The 21,415-nt window shown below is 39.7% G+C and overlaps 1 protein-coding gene across 19 annotated transcripts in view; it reads left to right on the plus strand.

Moving 5' to 3' along the window:
- Window positions 1–21,415, plus strand: part of LOC114293322 (histone-lysine N-methyltransferase ASHH1) — a 57,452-nt gene that overhangs the window by 13,169 nt on the left and 22,868 nt on the right. For 11 of the 19 annotated variants that reach the window (XM_082921441.1, XM_082921451.1, XM_082921448.1 and 8 more), the window contains 2 exons: window positions 5,524–5,588; window positions 15,341–15,497. In XM_082921441.1, the coding sequence (XP_082777567.1) occupies window positions 5,524–5,588; window positions 15,341–15,497 (222 nt within the window). Of the gene's footprint in view, window positions 1–5,523; window positions 5,589–15,328; window positions 15,498–21,415 lie in introns of all 19 variants that reach the window. The other 8 variants (XM_082921450.1, XM_082921434.1, XM_082921438.1 and 5 more) reach the window with 1 other exon arrangement.

The following is a 21,415-nucleotide window of genomic DNA, read 5'->3' on the forward strand; positions in this document are numbered from 1 at the left end:
GTAGGACAAATGAGGTGCAGCATTTAAACGCCCAACTGGCTCTGCTCCAACGCATGTATAAGGATGCGCGAGCAGAGATAAGTGTGCTGAAAGCAGAAAATAAGGAGCTGAAGCGGAAGGTCATTGTGATGTTCCGATTTGGAGGTCCACCATATGCTGTAGTGGAGGAGCAGGGAGGAGTGATCGTGCCCAGTGGAGTGGGAAACACGGAGGCAACACCGGCAAGGGCCGCCCAAGACGGAGGCAAGAAGAAAAGACCGGCGACGGAGTAGAGAAGAAAAATCCCACTGGGGGTGTTGTTGTGTGTTTGTATTTGTTGTTTTTGTTGTGTTGTTTTTTTTTTTTTTTTTTTTTTTGTAAAATTGTGATCGGGGTTGATCCCGTCATAACAAAAATGATAAGTTTGTGAAATGAAAACCGAGATGGTTGTGAATGTTTTTTTTTTTTTTTTTTTATCAATGTTTCATTATTATACAAAAGATAGAATAAAATAAAATAAAATAAAATAAAAGTAGGGATAGGCAAAAATATATTATAAAAAAAAAAAAATATATTAAAGAAAGTGAGAGATGTGGGCGGTGGATGAAAACATGTGAGAGGCATTGTGTTTAAATAAAATAAAAGAAAGGAAAAGAGGGGGACAAAAGTTGGTGGATAGTTGGATGAAGAGAAAGAAGAAAGAAATAAAAGAAGAAAAGGAAAATGGGTTTGAAAAATTAGAGAGAGATGCTCAGGAGGTGTTGTGTAAAGCGTGAATTGAAAGATGAAATAAAATAATAAAAAGAAAGGTGGGTGGTGTGGGTCAGCAGCACACATCATGTTCTTTGCATCCCACATGTGCTAGCAAATGCAGAAGAAATGGGAGTATCAGGATCCATTGCATAATAGGGTACTAGACCAACAATGACCACGGAAACCAGCATATACAACATACAACATATAGATAGTGCAGCTGCTATACCCAAGGGCAAATCTCGTTGAGGATTCTTCACCTCCTCTGCAGTACTGGCCACTGAATCGAAACCAATGTATGCAAAGAAGACTGTTGCAGCCCCAGCAAGCATCCCATCGACCTCAAAAGGGAAATACCCAACAGGAAGTTCGTAGCCAACCCATCCAGTCTTGAAACCCAAATATCCACCCGCTATAATGACAAAGAGCATGGCACACTGCCCATTGCATCCCATGGCTAGTGTTGGGTTCTGAAAGAGAGAGTGTGGGTTTGGTGTAGGTGACCAAGATGGATGATGGTGATGATGCTCTGATCTTGAAGGTGACCAAGATGGCAGCGGAGTCAAGGTATGTGTAGAGAATTTTAGCGGACTAGGTTGAGGTCCGGCGGGCAGCCAAGGCGAAGTTACCGCCCGTCGGTGAAGCAAAAATATTAGGTTCTAAACCTGCTCTGATACCATGTAATATTTTATGTATTATTGATTGATGTATTGTGTTGTGTATATTACAAATGGTGAGTGGCTCATTATATAGGAGAGGGTGAGTGTAGTAGGTGAGGAGTAGGTGAGGAGTAGGTGGTGGTAGGTGATGGTAAATTGGTGGTAGGTGATGGTAAATTTTAACAGGTTGTGTAGCACCACTTTGTGGTGTGAGGTTGCAAGTTCAATACCTATGGAGAGGAGTTTCATGTGGTGTTTATTTCTCCCCCATTATGGGAATTGTATGTAGTTTATTTCTTCCCAAATTTGAGCTATTTCTTGTGGTGGTGGTTGTTGGGCGTGGTGACTATTTAGTGGTGGACTTTAATTGTCCAGTTGATGTAATGTTTCCTATATTTGTAATTAATCTCTTACTAATTGATAACAATAAAAAAAAGGGACAATTTTCATAAATATATCATACTAAGGGTAAAATTTATGGTGTCTTGAAAAAGAAACAGACAAGGAGATAAGGTACACCCGAAAAACCCAACAATTCAAGCGAAAAATTATATTTAGTGTACAAGATTATGATATTACACACCCTAATTAGACCGAATGGCATCATTGTATAGCACTGTAGCTATTTACCAAATGGAGTTCTAAAGGACGTGTGCCTTTCGTCATCTTGTTACAATTAATACCTTCTTTTAACCTCAAAAAATGAGAGGCCATTTCAACTTACTTCCCAAACTATGTGAAAGCTTAGCATGTAAACTGGTTTTTCTTGAAAGCATGTTAAGTAACTATGCTTTCTGACGGCGATATGGAACCAAAAGCTTTTTGAGATTGGGTAGATAGTATTGAAAATTACTTTGATTGGAAAGAGTTTAGTGGCATAAAACGGGAGCGGGAGCGGGAGCGTGGCCACTTAGAAGAGTTGTAGTTTTTTTTATGATGACCGGGTGTCCGGGCCAACTTATGTGCATTGAAGAAGAGTTGTTGGTTGGGAGCGCTTATATATTATTTTTATGGATAAAAGACAGTTTTATTCTCTAAAGTATGCATTGTTTTTTATTTTGTCATTTTGGTCCTCAAAGTTGTCAATTTCAGCCAATTTAATCCTAGCTCAAATTGACAATTTTGAGGACCAAAATGACAAAATTTAAAACATGAGGGACTAAAATGACAAGAAACTTATAGATACTTTAGGAACCAAAATTGTCTTTTATCCAAGGATAAAATATTTTTCCGGTTACCAATGTAAATAGACATTAGAGATAGGACTAAATTGACAATTTTAAGGACTAAAATGACAAAATTGAAACTTGAGGGGACTAAAATGACAAAGAACGCATATTTTAAGGACTAAAATTGTCTTATCCTATTTTTATTGATAATATGTTTAATTTATCTATATAAACCTTTTTTTTTAAATATATATATATGTTATAAATAATTTAAATTTTTTTTTTTCATATATAAATACATTTAAAAAACAACTATTTAATATGGCCTCTACTTTTTTCATTAATAACATATATGTATGTGTGTGTGTGGGAGAGAATTAAAACTAAAAAAAGTTATCCCAACATTTTTTGTATAAATATGATGAAACGTATGATGAGCCATATAATAACCCGTGTTATTAATAATTTAATAGAGTTGTTGACTAGATACAAAGCACTAGAAGGCCTAAGTTTTTATTGGTGAACAAAGTTTATAAATAGGTCTGAATTTTTTATTTATTTATTTGGACCCAACTCATTGGGTCCCGTTTGTTTTCAGAGGTAGAATGGATGTGATTGATAGTGAGGGGATTGTTAGTGAGGGGATTAAGTAAAATTATGTTTGTTTTGATGATAGTTGTTAGTGTAGGAATTGTTAAATTATTTTTATATAAAATAAATATAAAATAATAAAACAAATACAAAAACATTAAACATTAATGTTTTTAAAAAAATACCCAACATGTAAAAAATTTTAAAAAAATAAAAATAAAATAAAAAAAATTTCAGAAAAAAGAAAATAAATAAAATAATGATTTTTACTTAACAAAAAATTCAAAAAATTAAGCATTAATATTCATGTAAAAATGCCCGACATGCAAAAAATAAAATAAAAATAAATAAAAAAAAAAAATTTCTAGTTCGCCAGACTATTTTTTTAATACCAAGTCCTGGAGGCCCATCCGAATCCTATCTGCAAGGCCTATCTTAAGCCGTTCGACTTTTTAGTCCCTTCCTCAACCCTGTAAACAAACAATACATTAAATGGGACCCACACTTATCCTAATCACAGGGGCTTAGGGTTTACCTGGTCAAACTCACTCTCTTCTCTTTCACACACGCACAACACTATCGCGAGATAGACTCTCTCTCTCTCTCTCTCTCTCCTTCCTCTTCTAATCCTGCTCTTCCCTCTTCGTCTTCATCTTCGTCTTTGTCGATTCACCATAGCAGACTTGTCTTCAAGTAGCCAAAGAAGAACATAGATCTAAGCTTAGAGCTCTCAAACCTGCTAAGGTTTAAAGATTTGGAGGCTAGGGTTTGAGGATTCGACCCCGTGGCGCCTACCAATCCCTCCGTCACTACTATATGCGCGAATAGGCTAGCACTTGAGCCACTATTTTCCTTATTGTCTAAATCTGGAAGATTTCCAAATTCAAGTATCAAATATGAGAGTTTCTTGTTTGCTACATATGTTCGCCTATTTGTTGTCTTCGGTAAGAGTTTCTTGTTTTGCTGCCATTATTTGATCCTGTTTGCGATCATTGTGATTTTCGTTTTCTGCCTACTTTATATTCAGTATTTGCGTGTCACGATTATAATCAATTAATTTAAGGTTCCTACTTGTATTACGATTTGCTTGCCCTTGATGTTCAATTTGTAAACTTGTAGGAAAACTTTAATTTGTAGCAATAAAGGGGGAAAAAAGATTGCTTTGATTCATAGGAGTATTTGTGTTTAATTTTCATTTCGACGGGCATTTTATGATTAATGTATCGCTGATGTAGGATTATTTGATCATGTTTGTGATCGCAATGATTTTCCTTTTTTGACTACTTTATATTCAGTATTTGCGATGTCACAATTATAATAAATTAATTTCGGGTTATTATTTGTATTATGATTTGCTTGCCCTTGATGTTCAATTGTTAATTTGTAGGAAAACTTTAATTTGGAGCAATGAAGGGTAAAAAAATAAAAATATTGCTTTGATCCATGATTAATATTTTGCCTTTTCATTTTGCTGTAATTTGTTTTAATTGAAAAGGTTATTATATAAACTACATATTTATTAACATACGTATAACTTATTGTTTTAAATGATGTTATTTATTTCTTATTTAAGCAAAAGTTGTAATTTAATTAGCTGAGGTTGATTATGCAACAATTTAAAGCATGAAAATTGGACTAGCACAGCAAAGATGAGCTTCTTAATCTGACCTGAGATGCCTATGCAATAGATTGCTCCTTATTGAGTAAACTAATGAGGTTATCCTTGTATATCAATTCAGACTACATTTTGCAGATTTAAGAAACATCTGTCAACAAAAAGTTGTAGAATGCAAAGCTCAATGCATGAGATGTTTTTTTGATAGTAATGCATGACCTATTAATTAGAAGGAAAAAAAACTTCATAAAAATGTGAGTAAATTATTGAGATCATCCTTGTATATCAATACATACAGGCATTCATGCAGCATAATTAAGAAGCATCTGTCAACAAAAGTGTGAGAATGCAGAACACATGTATGAGATATGTTTTTGATATTAATGCATGACCTATTAATGAGAAAAACTTTCTACAAATGAAATGAATCCACTATCAATGTTAACAATGATTTTGCTTTATTCATTTATGTTTTGGATTTTTTGTTTTTACTTTGAATTTTTTGATGGATATCATGGAAGTTCCTTTCTTTAAGGTCCTTGAACATGTTTTTACTTGATCTTCTTTAGACGCCTGTATGGTTTTAAGTAATGCTTCATGCCTTCAATAACATGTATCTGTTAATGCTATTTTTCATTATCTTTAAGCTCCAAATCCTAGAGGGTGGCTTTATTATTGCCTTTGCATTTCTCTTGTTGATAGATATTACGAGAAATTATTAGAGCAAATCAGGTAACATGATTGTATCTTTTTCAAGGTTCAACTACCAGAAGGATTGCCACCATTCGTGCATATTAATCAAAATGATTTCTCGGGTTGTAAGTAAGTCTTTTTCCTTGGTCATGTTTCCCTTGTTGAGGATCTTTCTTTTCCTTCTTTTTTTGAATAATATATATTCTTAATTAACTTAACAAAATTTGTGTATATATAAATGTTGTAGATAAAATCACATTGAAGATAGAATTCTGTGATTTATGGTTGCATTATTGCTGATTGATTTTTTTTACCTCTGTGACTTAAATTATGTGTATGATTCAATCCTGTAATTGTGGATATGATTTTGATTCATCCTATATATATGTGTATTATTGATGTAGCTATGAAGCACGGATACTTCAAAAAGGGTGACGTATCCGTATCGGATACTTATCGGATACCGATACTCCTCAGATACTCGCGGATACGTATCGGATACTTCTTAAAAGTATCAGATACTTCTTAATTAATTTTTTATTAATTTTGAAGTATCGGATACTCGAAGTTATATATTACTTATAATATTTTGTTTAGTTCTTTGATAAGAGGAATATAGTGAGAGTTAAAGTAATAGAATTTGTCAAATTGATGTATCCTTGTTGTCTCTCTCACTTTTCTCTCGCTTTTTCACTCTCACGTTTCTTCTCTCTGCTCTCATTCTTTTTTTGGTGTTGGCATGTAAGGATGATGTTCAATTTGCATTTGCATTTGCTTTTGCTTTTAGTTTTGGATGTTTTATGGATGTTTAAGCACTTTTAGGTTAATAGGAATCCATCTCCTTATTTATTAATTTACTTTAAGTTTTATTTTCATGCATATTACATGATTAAAATTATATAAAAAAAAAAATTATGAATGTATCCCCGCTGTACCCGTATCGTACTTTTTTAAATTTTGACATATCGCCATATCCACATCCCCATATCACCATATTCGTATCCGTGCTTCCTAGGCTATCATTGATGACTTAAAAAAGTATATTTGCTGAAATTTTTATTTAAGAATGGTTTTTTGGCTTTAGCTAAGGTCTTGTGATATTCAATGATGAAGGGGAACAAGTTGAAGCTATTGACCTTGAAGACTCTTAGTTTTATAGGAATCTTTCTTCTTTATCAAGTTGTCTTTTGCTTTACGTTTTATTTTTATGCATACTGCATTACTAAAAATTGTTAAAATAATATTTTTTACGAACGTATCCCCGCCGTACCCGTATCCTAGTTTTTCAAATTTTGTCGTATCGCCGTATCTGTATCGTATCGTATCCGTATCCCGTATCCGTATCCGTGCTTTACCATAGTGTAAATGAAAGATGTAGACTATAGTGGCTTTGTGTGTGGAAGTAGGCCAATCTTGACTAACCACACTAATTTTTTGCTTTCTAACTTTCTCATTCTAAAATTTAACATGGTTCAGAGCAATTGATCCGTGCTGCTGTGGTGTTCCAGCAGCTTTTGCTTCATGAACTATATTGCTAGTCCTTGTTGTCCATCCAATCTCCAACTCAGCTAATGTATTTTGGTACCAAAAATTTCTTGTTCTAGTAAGCAGTTGTCTCTATTGGAACTTTCTTGGTATTAGTTTTCTTCTTCCTCCCTGGGATTTTCACAATCTGATAAGTCATGTAGGTTTTCAATTGTGTTTCACACCTTCCAAATTTGCCTTCAAGAGCTTTGGCCCTTTCTCCATCCAAGTTTTTAAACAAACAAACAAAAAAGAAAAAAATATATAGTAACAGGAACTATCTCCAATATGTTAGCAGGAGTCAACAGTAAAACCAGTGTGGCTGAGAAGACCCACCAGGCAAAGAATAAGCCAAAGTTTGGCAATAAATTGCCCAAGAATGGTGGCACCATGATCAGGTTATTTTCCCTTAGAAATATTTTTTGCAGTAAGGGTGCGCCACCATTGGTAAAGTGGAGAAATGGTGGGTTTACCAGAAGAGGATCTTTTTCTCTAATACAATGTTAAATTTAGAGTATGAATGAAAATAAACAAGAAACAATAACATAAATGGAAGAACAAAAACATAAAGGGTTAATGTGGTTCAGCCAATCTTGGCCTCCATTCACACACAAGGCCGCTATAGACTACATCTTTCATTCACTCTTGGATTATCTTTGATTACATGAAAACACCCATATATATGGAGTGAGAGACAACATAGATAATAGTCAACTTATACTGAAGTGGTTTTCGGGTGACGGGGGAGTAAACCATGTTTTCGGCATTGAATGAATGCGGCCCACGCCGGCGGATTTTGTTTCTTGGTGATCGATCTTTTGAGTTTGAGGAGGTTTCAGTGGAAGCGTCTGGATGCTGCGGTGTGTCGATTGTGGAGAGGGGTGCGGGGCTTCGTCGGGCTGTGGTGGTGTATGGTCATGACGTGCGTTGGATGGTGGCGCGAATGCGGTTTGCTTCGCAGGATCCAGGTAACTTATAGTTTTTGGGTCAGCTCACTGGGGGTAGTAGGACTGTGGCGGTATGGGTTCGTAGCGAAGAGAGTGGTGGTTCGTCCTTTCAAATAGTGGTGACGGCAGGGAAGAGGAGAGCAAATCTTCATTCCCCTATCCGATTTTGGGGATGGGTGGGAAGGAGTGGCCTTGGTCCTTGAAGGTTTTGGGTTGCATAATGGTGGTCCAATGCAGGGTAAGGAAGGGTCCAGACCTCGTCCATCGCTATCCACCATAGAGGGAGTGACTGACGGGGTTAAGGCAGTACGGAGTGCAACGGAGGTGGAATGGTTCCGTATGTTGGATAGGTCGCTTGTTGGTAGAGTGGGAGAGATGGGTGGCAAGGGGATGAGCTTTGCTGCAATGTCTGATTGGGTAAATCGTTGGTGGAAGACATCGGGAAAGAGGTGCGTTCGTTAGGCAGCCATGCCTTCCTCTTTGTTTTGTCAAGCAGACATGAGGCAGAGGTGTTGCTGCAACGACGGTGGATTGCTGATGGGAGGGATCTCCAGTTGGAATGGTGGTCGCCTTTAGCACTTTGTACGTCGAAAGCTACAACCTTGCCGGCGAAGAGTGTTTGGATTCGGGTGATGGGGGTGCCAATCCACCTTCGCGGGGAAGATGTTTACCGTGCCATTGGTGATCAGTGTGGTGGTTATGTGGAAGCAGATGAATCCTCTGTGGATCTAGGCTATGTTCGGCTGCGAATTAGAAGCTCTCATGGCATACTGATGCGTGTGGTCGTCAGATGGGGTCTGTGGCAGTTTTCTTTACCTGTTTGGGTGGAGGAGGGACCTTCGGTGGAACCGGCGGTGCTGGAGATGGTGCGCGGTGGAGGAGGGGGAACGGATAAGGATGGGCGAGATTTGTTGCAATTAGCTCGAAGAAAATGGCGAAATTTGGGGGTCAATGAATATCTGCAAAGATTTGGGCTGACAAATGGGGATAAGGGTGGGCGGGGTTATTTATTTGAATTGACCCTCATGGGCTTGGGTTAGGATTTAAATTGGGGTAATCAAAGGGGACATTTGGGCTTTGCTAAGGTCCAAGCTAAAAGAAATGTGGGTCTGCCCAAACCGAAATGGGCCAAACATCAAAGGGTTAATCGAAGTGGGCCATCTCAAGGTGTCTTATTTAGTCTAAGGAGGGATGAGGGGGCTCAATCTGTGGAAGCCCATGCAAACCCAGTTCTCAGTCGGGTTTTCTCTTCGCTGAAAGCTGGGTTAGGTCCAAGACCAGATGACGGGTCTTCGCCGGTGGTGCGTGACTCGATGGGTATTGCCGAGAGGATGCCCACTGGTTCACCGCCGTTGTTTAGTGGCGTTGTTGATGTTCCTTCAGATTTAGAGGGAGTGGAGCGGCACAGTCGGGTTTTCTCTTCGCTAAAAGCTGGGTTAGGTCCAAGACCAGATGACGGGTCCTCGAAGGTGGTGAGTGCCTCGATGGGTAATGCCGAGACGGTGCCGACTGGTCCACCGCCGTCGTCTGGTGGTGTTGTTGATGTTCCTTCAGATTTAGAGGGCATGGAGCGGCATGTTGACGAGGTGACGGAGCAGCGGCCTAGTACAGTCGGGTTTTCGGAATCGCAACTGCAGCAACCTGTAGGTGATGAAAATCGTTGGTCTGATATGATGGATGAGTTGGCCATGGTGGTTAGGCTTGAGGCAGGTTCGGATGAGGTGGCTGTGGAGAATGTTGTGAATGAGGAGAATGGTTCGGATGAGGTTGAGCTCGAGAGTGTTACTGTTGGTTCAGATGTTGATATACCGGTGCCAGAGGAGGTTTCTGCTTGGGTTTTGTCTCGAATTAATGAGGTAAGCCAATTACTGGGGGTTTCTTTTGAGGGCCATGAAGAAGAAGCATTGAGACTATTTTCGGCATTAGAGGAATCTTGGAGAGGTGAGGCTCCTCTTCAGCAAGGGATGGATTCGACTAGCCATAATGTCAAAAATGCTAGGGAATTACGTAGGTTGGAATGTACTGTTAATTATGACCGGACTCGGGGAGGTGGAGTGCGATGTACCAAACGAGGACATGATCAGCCATTGTTGTTATCATGTGGTTAAAAAATTTGTCTTGGAATGTGCGAGGATTGAATGACAAGGGGAAGTGGGTTTTGGTGAAATCCGTCCTTAGAAGTGCACAGGCAGATGTGGTTTGTCTTTAGGAAACAAAGATGGACTGTATTGTCGGGGCGGTAGTTCGGGATCTTTAGGGTGGTAGATTTGTGGACTGGGATTTCCTCCCTGCACTGGGGGTGGCTGGGGGTGTTCTTCTGTGTTGGGATCAACGAGTGGTGGTGAAGGAGGATGTAAAATTGGGGGGTTTTTCTTTGTCTTGCCTCTTTCGATGTGTAGAGGATGATTTTAGATGGGCCTTCGCAGGGGTTTATGGGCTAGTTTGGGGAGTAGAGAGACCAAGCTTTTGGGAGGAGCTACAGACTATAGCTTATCGCTGGGGGGTCCCGTGGTGTGTGGGTGGGGACTTCAATGTAGTTTGGTGTCTGGAGGAGAAATTGGGGGCTTCCTCAGGGAGGGGTCCAATGTGGCGTTTTTCTTCTTTCATTAATGAAATGGAATTGGTAGATTTTCCGCTTCAAGGCGGTGGTTTCACTTGGTCTGGGGGTGGAGCTATGTCTCGAATTGATAGATTTCTAGTCACAGGGGATTGGGAGGAGCATTTCTTTCAGGCAATTCAACGGCAGTTACAACGTCCAACTTTTGATCATTGGCCAATATTGTTGGATAGTAGGGGTATTAGAAGTGGTCCGACGCCTTTTCGATTTGAGAACATGTGGTTACAATCTGAGGGCTTTGTGGAGATGGTTAAAGGCTGGTGGGTGACTTACAATGTGGCAGGATTGCCTAGTTCACGGTTAGCGAAAAAATTAAAACTCCTTAAGTTAGATTTGAAGAGATGAATAGGGAGGTTTTTGGGAATTGGAGGGGCAGAAGGCTAGAGTCTTAGAAGCTCTGCAGGCGTTGGAGGAGAAACAAGGTGGTGAGGTGTTGTCTGAGGTTGATGTGGTTCGCCCAGAGGAAGTTCGGTAGGAATTTGGTCACATTGCACACATGGAGGAGATTAGTTTCCGCCAGAAATCTAGATGTTTGTGGTTGAAGGATGGTGATCGTAACACTAAGTTTTTCCATCGTATGGCGCATGCTCATCGGTGGGTTAATCAGATTGGTCGGATTCGAGTAAATGGGGTGGAGTTTTCGTCCTCAGAAGAGGTCAAGACAAGTATTGTGGGTTTTTATGAGCATTTGTTTCAGTGCGTAGGGAAGGAGTGGCGTTCGGGTTTGGATGGGGTAAGTTTTGATGTTATTTTAGATGAAGAATGTACTTCTCTAAAAAGGCCATTTACAGAAGAGGAAGTGTTTAAGGCTTTGCAAAGTATGCCTGGGGATAAGGCGCCTGGTCCGGATGAGTTTACTATTTCATTTTTTCAACACTGTTGGGGGGTGGTGAAGTTGGAGGTGTTGGCTATGTTTGAGCAGTTTCATCAGTCAGGCGAATTTGAGAAAAGTCTTAATGCTACATTTCTTGCCTTGATTCCCAAGAAAGGGGGGGGGGATATTAGAGATTTCCGGCCTATTAGTCTTCTAGGGAGTGTGTATAAGGTGTTGGCTAAAGTTTTGGCGAATCGTTTGCGCAAGGTGTTGGTAGGGGTGGTATCAGAATCCCAGAATGCTTTTGTGGGGGGTAGGCAAATTTTAGATGCGGTTCTTGTGGCGAATGAATGTGTGGACTCGTGGTTGCGTCAAGGGATGGAGGGGATTATTTGTAAATTAGATATTGAGAAGGCCTACGATAATGTGAATTGGGAAATTTTTGATGTATTTGTTGGAGAGGATGCAATTTGGGGCGAAGTGGCGGCGTTGGATTTTGTTTTGCATTTCTACTGTGCGAATGTCAGTTTTGGTTAATGGCTCCCCGACAGGATTTTTCCCGACTCATCGCGGGTTGCGAAGGGTGATCCTTTATCTCCTCTGTTGTTTATTCTGGTTATGGAGGCTTTGGGGCGTTTGTTGGCAAGGGTGGTGCAAGTAGGTTTGCTGAATGGATTTGAGGTAGGAGTGGCTCCGGGGAATGTGATGGTATCTCATTTGTTTTTTGCAGATGATGCGCTTATTTTTTGTGATGCGGAGGAGGCCCAGATTGGACATTTGAGATGTGTGTTGTTGTGTTTTGAGGCAGTGTCCGGGCTTCGGGTTAATTTAGCAAAATCAAAATTGATTTCAGTGGGGCAAGTGGCGAGGTCTTCGGTTTTGGTAGCCATTTTGGGGTGCAAAGTGGTATCGTTACCTGTCACATATTTGGGCTTGCCTTTGGGAGCTTCCTTTAAAGCGACAGGGATTTGGGAAGGAGTGGTGGATCGGGTGCATCGTCGGTTGGCAGGGTGGCAACGTCATTATTTGTCGAAGGGAGAGCGGCTTACATTGATTAAAAATGTTCTGTCGAGTATCCCGACCTATTTTATTTCTGTTCATGTGATCCCGGTCTCTGTAGCAAGGCGGATTGAGCAATTGCAAAGGGACTCTTTGTGGGGTGATGGGGGTGAGGGTGGTCATTATCATTTGGTGTCTTGGGATCGGATTTGTAGGTCTAAGGAGCAAGGGGGATTGGGGGTTCGGAGGTTGGTCTTGTTTAATTTGGCCTTGTTAGGAAAGTGGCTGTGGCGTTTCATGGAGGAGAGGGAGCGGCTTTGAAGACGGGTGGTGGTTGCTAAGTTTGGTGTGGTTAGGGGGGTGTGGTGCTCGGGACGGGTGGGTCATTCTCATGGTTGCGGGTTATGGAAAGGGATTTGGTTGGGTCGGGAAGTGTTTTGGCGGCACGTGAGGTTCAAAATTGGTGTGGGGGATAGAGTTCGTTTTTGGCGGGATAGGTGGTGTGGTGACTGGTTTTTAGAGTTTCGTTTCCCTTTGATATTTGCTATTGCTTCGAATTTTGAGGTGTTGGTGAGTGCTGTGAGGGTTGGGGAGGGGCAGTTGAGGGTGTGGAACGTGCAGCTGCGTCGTCATGTCCAAGACTAGGAGCTAGATCAATTAGTGGACCTCCTTGGTTTTTTATATGGTTTACATCTTGGACAGGCGGATAATGATGCCTTGGTTTGGGATTGTCCTAGGGCCAAAGGTATTTTCACGGTGTCTTCGTTCTATGGGGCGCTTGTTGAGGATAAGTGTGTTGTTGATGGCACCTTCGTCTATCTGTGGAAGAGTGTTTGGGTGTCAGGCACGCCATCCAAGGTTGCCTTCTTTGTGTGGACGGCGAGTTTGGGTCATATCTTGACTATTGATAATTTGATTCGTCGTGGGCATATTTTGGTGAATTGGTGTTGCTTGTGTGGTCAGGCTGCGGAATTGGTTAACCATTTGCTTATTCATTGTTCGGTCTCTTCTCGTCTTTGGATGCTTGTGGTGGCAATGTTTGGGCTGGTTTGGGTTCAACCGGGTTCTTTGTTTGCAGTTTTGCAGAGTTGGGTTGGGGGGAGGGTGGGGAAGAGACGTCGAAAGGCTTGGATTCTTGCCTTGCACTGTTTACTTTGGCTAATTTGGCTGGAGCGAAACAAGCGGGTGTTTCATGGGGTCGCTCATTCCATCACTTGGTTAGAGAGGCGCCTTCTTACTATTCTGTATAGTTGGGTGACAGGTTTAGTGGATCCAGATGTATTGGCTTTTACAGATTTTGTGGAGAATTTGATTTGTTAGTTTCGATGGGCTCTTGAGGCCGTTTTTTGTATTCTTTGCATCTTCTTGATGCTTTTTAATAAAGTTTGGTTATTTATCAAAAAAAAAAAAAAAAAATTGAGTGAGAGACAGATGAGAAATGAAGAAAAAGATAACTCTTTTCTCATATTCGGTTTATAAGTTGGTGAGAAATGTAGAGAAAGAGAACTTTCTTATTTTATAGGTTTCATTTCTCACAAAGCTGGTGACATTTGGTGAGAAACAAATTGATTGATTGTATATTTTTCATAATACCAAGATTGCCTTTAAAATATATAGGAAGAAAATAAATTCCACCCATCTCCCATATCCCATACTTTGATTTCTTACTCATCCAAACATGATAGTGACCATCATTTCTTTTCTTTTATCACATAGACGAGAGGCCACAATCATTTCTTTTCGTTTCTCACCCAACGATCCAAATGAAGCCTAAGGGATTGAGATAAATCAAAGATGCAAAGATCATGATATAAATCATGAAATTATATCTTCAACTTTGTAAATCTCTGATCTGATCCCTTTGACATTATGGTCCTTATCTGCAACAATAAATGCATGCAAATGTTCTTGATTGAAGAAAAAGTGACAAATTGTGACATGTTGCTTTTATTTTCTTGTCATTACATAAAATAGTTTGGTATTTTTATTTTTTATTTTTACAAAATAATTGATATTTGAAGAACATGTCCTTTGTATCCTTAATAATTACTGTTTAAGAGGAAGTATATTGGGTACACAAGATAAAAAAAAAAATCTACATTTGCGCCAAAACATTTTTGAATGACATTTAATTTAATGGCATGTTTCTTAAGCCATTCTTTGTTTGAGTGGATACATACTCTTATAAATTTATCATTTTCTTTTCCGTTTGGAGAATCATAAAATGCAAGTAGTTCAATGATAACTGTTTGTAGAATTTGAGCCTGCAATTTAAAGGTTTTAAATTTTCTTTGACTTGAAGCTGAAGTTTAATTGTGCTTATTAGTTGTGAGTCAATTGGCTAGTCCTGGTAATTCAAATGGTCGTTTGTCAGGGGGATCAGGTTGCTGTCTCATTCATAGGGAGTGTGCTGTTTGCTTTATGATGGAAGTAAATTTAAAGTTCTGATGTTACATTCACCTCTGAATTCTGAAAGTTCTTAAGAGAAAATTTCCTTTAAAAGTTTGGAATCTTCTTGAAAAAGATAGATATGATGTTACAATTTTTGTTTTTTTGAATGCAATATATTATCTTTTCTTTTTCTTACCACATCCTGCATGTATACATTCAGTAGCATATGAAAAAATGACTGGATTTTTTTATGTGGTCTTGTTAATTATTAATGGCTATTCATAGATGTGGACTTCTTTTTAGTAGATGTCTCTATTATAGGACTTCCCTTCCTACACAAATATTATGTTCTCGAAAAAAGAAGTAAAAGGGTGCCTGTTAATTTTCTTTTCTCTTTTAAAGTTTTTGTTTTTGTTTGTTTATTTTATTTATTTATTATTTATTTTATGTGTGTTAGGGAGGAGTGGAGGAGAATTATGGTTGGCTGGAGTTTGATATATTTATTCAATTTGATGCATTTTGTAATTCGTATAATTACTGTACTAACAATGATCACTTGCTTATCATCTGATATAAGTTGTGTTCCTAGGCTCAAAAAGCTAAAAGAAGAGGACATTGCCATCTGTGAGTGTAAATATGATACCATTGATCCTGACAGTGCATGTCGGGAGAGGTGCTTGAACTTTCTGACCAGTACTGAATGCACACCTGGCTATTGCCCCTGCGGAGACTATTGCAAAAATCAGGTGAAGATCAGTTCGATTTCTGTGTGTTTGTGTTTGTGTTTGTGCATATGCATGTGCATGGCATAGTATTCTGTGTTACATGTTCCATTTCTGCTAAAGTTGAATGTTGGAACCTATTATTTTTGCTGGTATTTCTGTAGATTGGATTTTTCAGTAATATTCACAGGTTCATTGATGAAAGGGATGCTACATGTAACATGTGAAAAATCATTGTGGGATCTTTATTACTTTAGAGAGAGAGAGAGAGAGAGAGAGGGAGAGAGAGAGAGAGAAACAAAACAAAACAAAAACAGGCTCCACATTCTGAAAACTCTTCTAAGAATAAAGAAACATTATGTGGAGTATGCTGCTGTGTTTTGTGATTTAATATAAATTACTTCCTGATCAGATGAATATCTTATTTAATACTTGTATCAGTGTCGTGAATTGAATAAATTTTTAGATAATACCTTGGGTCGATTTTCCTTTTTCCTCCTCTTTTATGGTTCCTGTTTCTGCATGGTGTTTCAACTGTGTCTAGGGCTGCAAACAAGCCGACCCAAGCCGACTCGAGCCAACCCGAGCTTTGTTGAGCTTGAGCTTGCCTCGATAAATAATTCGGCTCGAGCTCGAGCTCGGCTCGGCTCGGCTTGATAAGATTTTATTATTATTTTTTATATTATTTAAAGGAAAATGTCTCGTAGCTCAAATTTTGTGGCTCAAATGGCCAAAACGACGTCGTTTTGGCCATTTTTATGTTGTTCTGTACTCAAAACGACGTCGTTTTGGCCATTTTTATGTTGTTCTGTACTCAAAACGACGTCGTTTTGGCCATTTGAGCCACTTTTGAGCCACAAAATTTGAGTTACGCAGCATTGTCGTTATTTAAATAAAAATATTATATATATTATTTAATACATAAATAATATATTTATGCTATTATGTATATATATATTTATATATTATTTAATATATAAATAATGTATTTATTATATAATTTAAATAAAGATAAACGAGCCGAACTTATTCGAGCTCGAGCTCGGCTCGTTTACTGAGCCAAGCCGAGCCTTTAATGAGCCGAGCCAGCTCGTGAACAACTCGGTTCGTTTGCAACCCTAACTGTGTCAGTCAGCTCCTGTTGATTTTGAAGCTGAAGATACTTCTAATTTTGATTGGTCGTGGGTGTTAGTTTTACATCTATGATTGTTTAAAATAAAAAAATTCTGAAAAAGGGGAACTTATTATCAATTGTATAATTGATTTTTGATGTTGCAGTTTGCCAGAATGAGAGCACATCTAATAGAATTGGTGGTTCTGCATAATGGTGGCACGCCACTGCCTACATATATTCAATCTCTAGCACCACCTAGATCTCCAAACAATAAATACTGGCACATTCACATTCATATTAATAGATCATTGTAAAACCTTGACTAATATTACACGATATTTTGTGGAATTTCAGCATGTGTCTTAGTTTTTTTCAGAGTTAAATCTCTTGTGTGACTCAAGGTCAATAAACTTGACTTTATTGGTGATGCCACTGCTTTATTTGTGAGATTTGTGGAATGTATTTCTCAATTTTACCCACATAATATCTTGGATGTAGTTTTACTTTATTATAAGCCATGACATTATCATACCCAGAACCTGGTCTTGGGAGCTTAATGCTGCTGGCATTTGATTCGCTTTGCATAGAACCTAAGCTGGCAGGTCTGGTCAGCGTTCTATCACAGTTCTGGTTGTCTTGATCATATTGCATAATTTGCATTTGGCTTTTTGCTTTATGCCATGGTGGGTTGAAGGGGATTCTTTTGTCATGTACAATATATATATATATATATATATTATTTTCACGCTAGAGCAACTTCAATGTGAAGTTTTTTATAGGTCTGGTGAGAATTATTTCTTGGTAATTTATAATTTCACTACTAGGTTGATGAATGGGTCTATATGGGGATTTGAAATAACTGTCCCATTTCTTAGTTTCATATCATTTTCTCCTTCTAAATTTACATTGAGGTGTTACAAATAAACTAATGAATAGTGAATTTTTTGTCTCTATAATCATTATATACTAGTAGGATGGCGCGCACACTGTGTGTGCATTATATTGCACCCTTTTGCAGTTACTTAACCTAAACAGTAGTGGTTTTTTTTCAATATATTTTTTGTAACTTTATATCTCCAATGCATGGCTAAAATTTGTCAATGCTAAATTCGTGGTCATGTTTGTTTGGCAGATGATTTTACAAATACCAAACTTTGCCATGTCATCTAAAATGAACACCAGCTGCCAACATTTAGAAGTATATGGTAGTTGAAAGGATAGAATGGTGGTTGGGTTAAAAATTAATATTTTAATATTGAAAAGTGTAAGATAAATTAATAGAGAGAGAGAAAATAAATTGTGTATATATTGATTGATGAATGTTGTATTGATTGATGTATATTACAAGGATTTATATAGGAGAGGATTTGGGAGTAGGTGAAGGTGGTAGTGGAGGTGGTAGGTGGAGTGAGTGGTAGTGGAGGTGGTAGGTGGGTGGTAGTTTATATTTACAATTTACATTTTACATTAACAGCCCCCCTCAAACTCAAGGAGGATAGGTACTAGCCAACTTGAGTTTGGAGAGAGTAACAAAACAGAAAAGTAAACTGATAAATAAAAACAAAACAGGATAGGAGACACGGTATGGTCGTGTCAGACAGTTTACGGGGTCATGTCGGACCGTTGTAGCAGACACTGTGTGGTCGTGTCAGACCGTTGTAGAAGACAGTTTATGGGGTCATGTCGGACCGTTGAAGAAGACAGTTTACGGGGTCATGTCGGACCGTTGGAGCAGGACAGTTTACGGGGTCATGTCGGACCGATGTAGAAGACAGTTTACGGGGTCATGTCGGACCGTTGTAGCAGACACTGTGTGGTTGTGTCAGACCGTTGTAGAAGACAGTTTATGGGGTCATGTCGGACCGTTGTAGCAGGACAGTTTACGGGGTCATGTCGGACCGATGTAGCAGACACTGTGTGGTCGTGTCAGACCGTTGTAGAAGACAGTTTATGGGGTCATGTCGGACCGTTGTAGCAGATTGTGGTGGTGCACCAAGGGGGTGACTTAGGGAGTGCGCCATGGGCGACTTATACATTATACTGGTATAACCCCCCCTCAAACTCAAATAGGTGTGAAGATAGAAACCTATTTGAGGTTGAAACAAAGGGATTGATAAAGCTGACTGGTGTAAAAGACACTGTATGAGTGTGTATATAGGCTGCCCAAAAAAATATACATGGATGTAGATATCGAGCCCTCAAAAGTCGTGCCCTCAAAAGGTGTGCCCGCACCCTCAAAAGGCGTGCCATCAAAAGGCGTGCCCGAATGCATCAAAAGGCGTGCCATGAAAAGGCGTGCCAGTTTGTCGGCGAGAAGAGGCGCGCGATGCGCGTGGCTGCCTCGGCTATTTAACCAAGACGGAGCTGAGGCCGAGGCAGAGGCTGAGACAAGAAACTGAGAGAAACCTCTGAAGAATTCTGCGTTGTGCTGAGAGAGAGAGGCTGTAACACTGTTGTGCTGAGAGAGAGAGTCTGTAACACTCTGTTGCGAGAGAAAATGGCTTCGTCGTCCCGTGGGCTGCTCACTCTCTTTCCCGATCTCAACGAGTCCACAGGAGAGAGAACTGGTGCGGTGTCCCGTGAACCTCAACTAAACACCACTGGGTTTGCTCCGTTGAACTTTCCGATGCAGTCGGTGGAGCAAAAAATGGCGGTGCAGTCGGATGTGGAGGCCAATCAGTATACGTTGAAGGCATGTGTGGAGTCCATGACGGCGGTCACAAATCTGTCGCACCGGCTACAGAGTAGGACAAATGAGGTGCAGCAGTTAAACTCCCAGCTGGCTCTGCTCCAACGCATGTATAAGGATGCGCGAGCAGAGATGAGCGTGCTAAGGGCAGAAAACAAGGAGCTGAAGCGGAAGGCCACCGTGATGTTCCGATTTGGAGGGCCGCCATATGCTGCAGTGGAGGAGCAAGGAATAGTGGTCATGCCCAGTGGAGTGGGAAACACGGAGGCAACACCGGCTAGGCCCGCCCAGGACAGAGGCAAGAAGAAGAGACCGGCGGCTGAGTAGAGAAGAAAAATCCCACTGTGGGTGTGGTTGTTTTGTTTTGTTTTGTTTTGTTTTGTTTTGTTTTTTTTTTTTTTTTTTTTTTTGTGGTGTGGAGAACGGTGATCAGGGTTGATCCCTAAGATAAATAAAACTAAGTTGTTGTGCAAATCTGTATAAATTTTGTTTGTTTGTTTGTTTGTTTTTTTTTTTTTTTTTTTTTTTTTTTCAAAAAAAAAAAAAAAAAAAAAAGAGATAAAATAAAATAAATAGAAGGGATAGGGGGATGAATGGTGGGTTCTGGCTATTGTCTGTGTAGAGAGAGGTTTGGTGTTAAAGTAAGAGAAATCATAGATATGATGAAAGTTGGTCTAGGGGATAAAAAAAAAAGCAGAGAGAGATAATGGGTGGATTAAAAAAATGTTTTTATCATTAGTGGGTTGATTAAAAAAAATGTTTTGTTTTTGTTTTTTTTTTTTTGAATCTGAATGGTAAAGTAATAAAAAAAGAAAAGAAAAAAAAAAAAAGGTGATGTTCAAAAAAAAATGGAGTGTGTGTGGTTGGGACGGGTCCTACCACTAATTGAAAAAAGAAGCAAAATGTATAAACTAATGAAAAGAAAGCAAAAGAGAGAGAAGAGGGTCAAGTCCCATGTGATGATTTTGATCCTGATGAGATGTTCAAGGCATTCTTTGGCCAGACCGACATGTTTCGCACGTCACGTGTTTACAGGAGGAGCAGAGGGACTGGCAATCAACAGCGTGAAGATTTTGGTGGAGCAGGGCCTAATCTAATGGTTCTTCTTCAGATATTAAAAGGAGAGAGAGAGAGAGAGAGAAAAAAAAGATAACCCGTGTATGCATGTATCTGGGTGTGTGTTGGGAAAAAAAAAGATAACCCGTGTATGTGTGTATGCATGTATCTGGGTGTGTGTTGGGTCTCTCTTCCCCCTTTCTCTCACCTTTCTCTCCCTAAGCCGAGAGAGAGAGATAGATGGGTTTGCATGTGTGGGGTCTCTGCTGTTGTGATCAGGGTGGAGAATGTGATCTCCAAGATCAGTCTATGGCTGTTGGTTCTGATCGGGGCCGGTTTATCATGGTGACGAGTTTCATTCCGAAAAAAAAAAAAAAAAAAAAACGGAACACCTGTTGTTGTGATCAGGGTGGAGAATGTGATCTCCAAGATCAGTCTATGGCTGTTGGTTCTGATCGGGGCCGGTTTATCATGGTGACGAGTTTCATTCCGAAAAAAAAAAAAAAAAAAAACGGAACACCTGTACCAACGGAATAGATGGCTCTGATTGATTCGACGGCGTTGTTGTTGAAGAGAGATGATGATGACTCGGGTGACTCGGTGGTGGACTTGTGGATGATCAGAAGTCCGATCATTGCCCCGATGATCACCGTTGAGAGAGATGACGACGGTTCGGCCCTTTCTGCAGAAAAGACAGAGAGAGAGGCCTTGGTCTTAGCCCATGTGTGTTGGTGGAGGTGACCAAGATGGATGATGGTGATGATGCTCTGATCTTGAAGGTGAATGTTGAATTGGGTTTAGTGGCAGCGGAGTCAAGGTATGTGTAGAGGTCCGGCGGGCGGCCAAGGCGAGGCTGCCGCCCGCCGGTGAAGCAGAATGATTAGGTTCTTAACCTGGCTCTGATACCATGTAAGATAAATTAATAGAGAGAGAGAAAATAAATTGTGTATATATTGATTGATGAATGTTGTATTGATTGATGTATATTACAAGGATTTATATAGGAGAGGATTTGGGAGTAGGTGAAGGTGGTAGTGGAGGTGGTAGGTGGAGTGAGTGGTAGTGGAGGTGGTAGGTGGGTGG

Source organism: Camellia sinensis, chromosome 3 (genome assembly GCF_055761805.1).
Source record: "Camellia sinensis isolate YWXY chromosome 3, ASM5576180v1, whole genome shotgun sequence".
Taxonomy (NCBI): domain Eukaryota; kingdom Viridiplantae; phylum Streptophyta; class Magnoliopsida; order Ericales; family Theaceae; genus Camellia; species Camellia sinensis.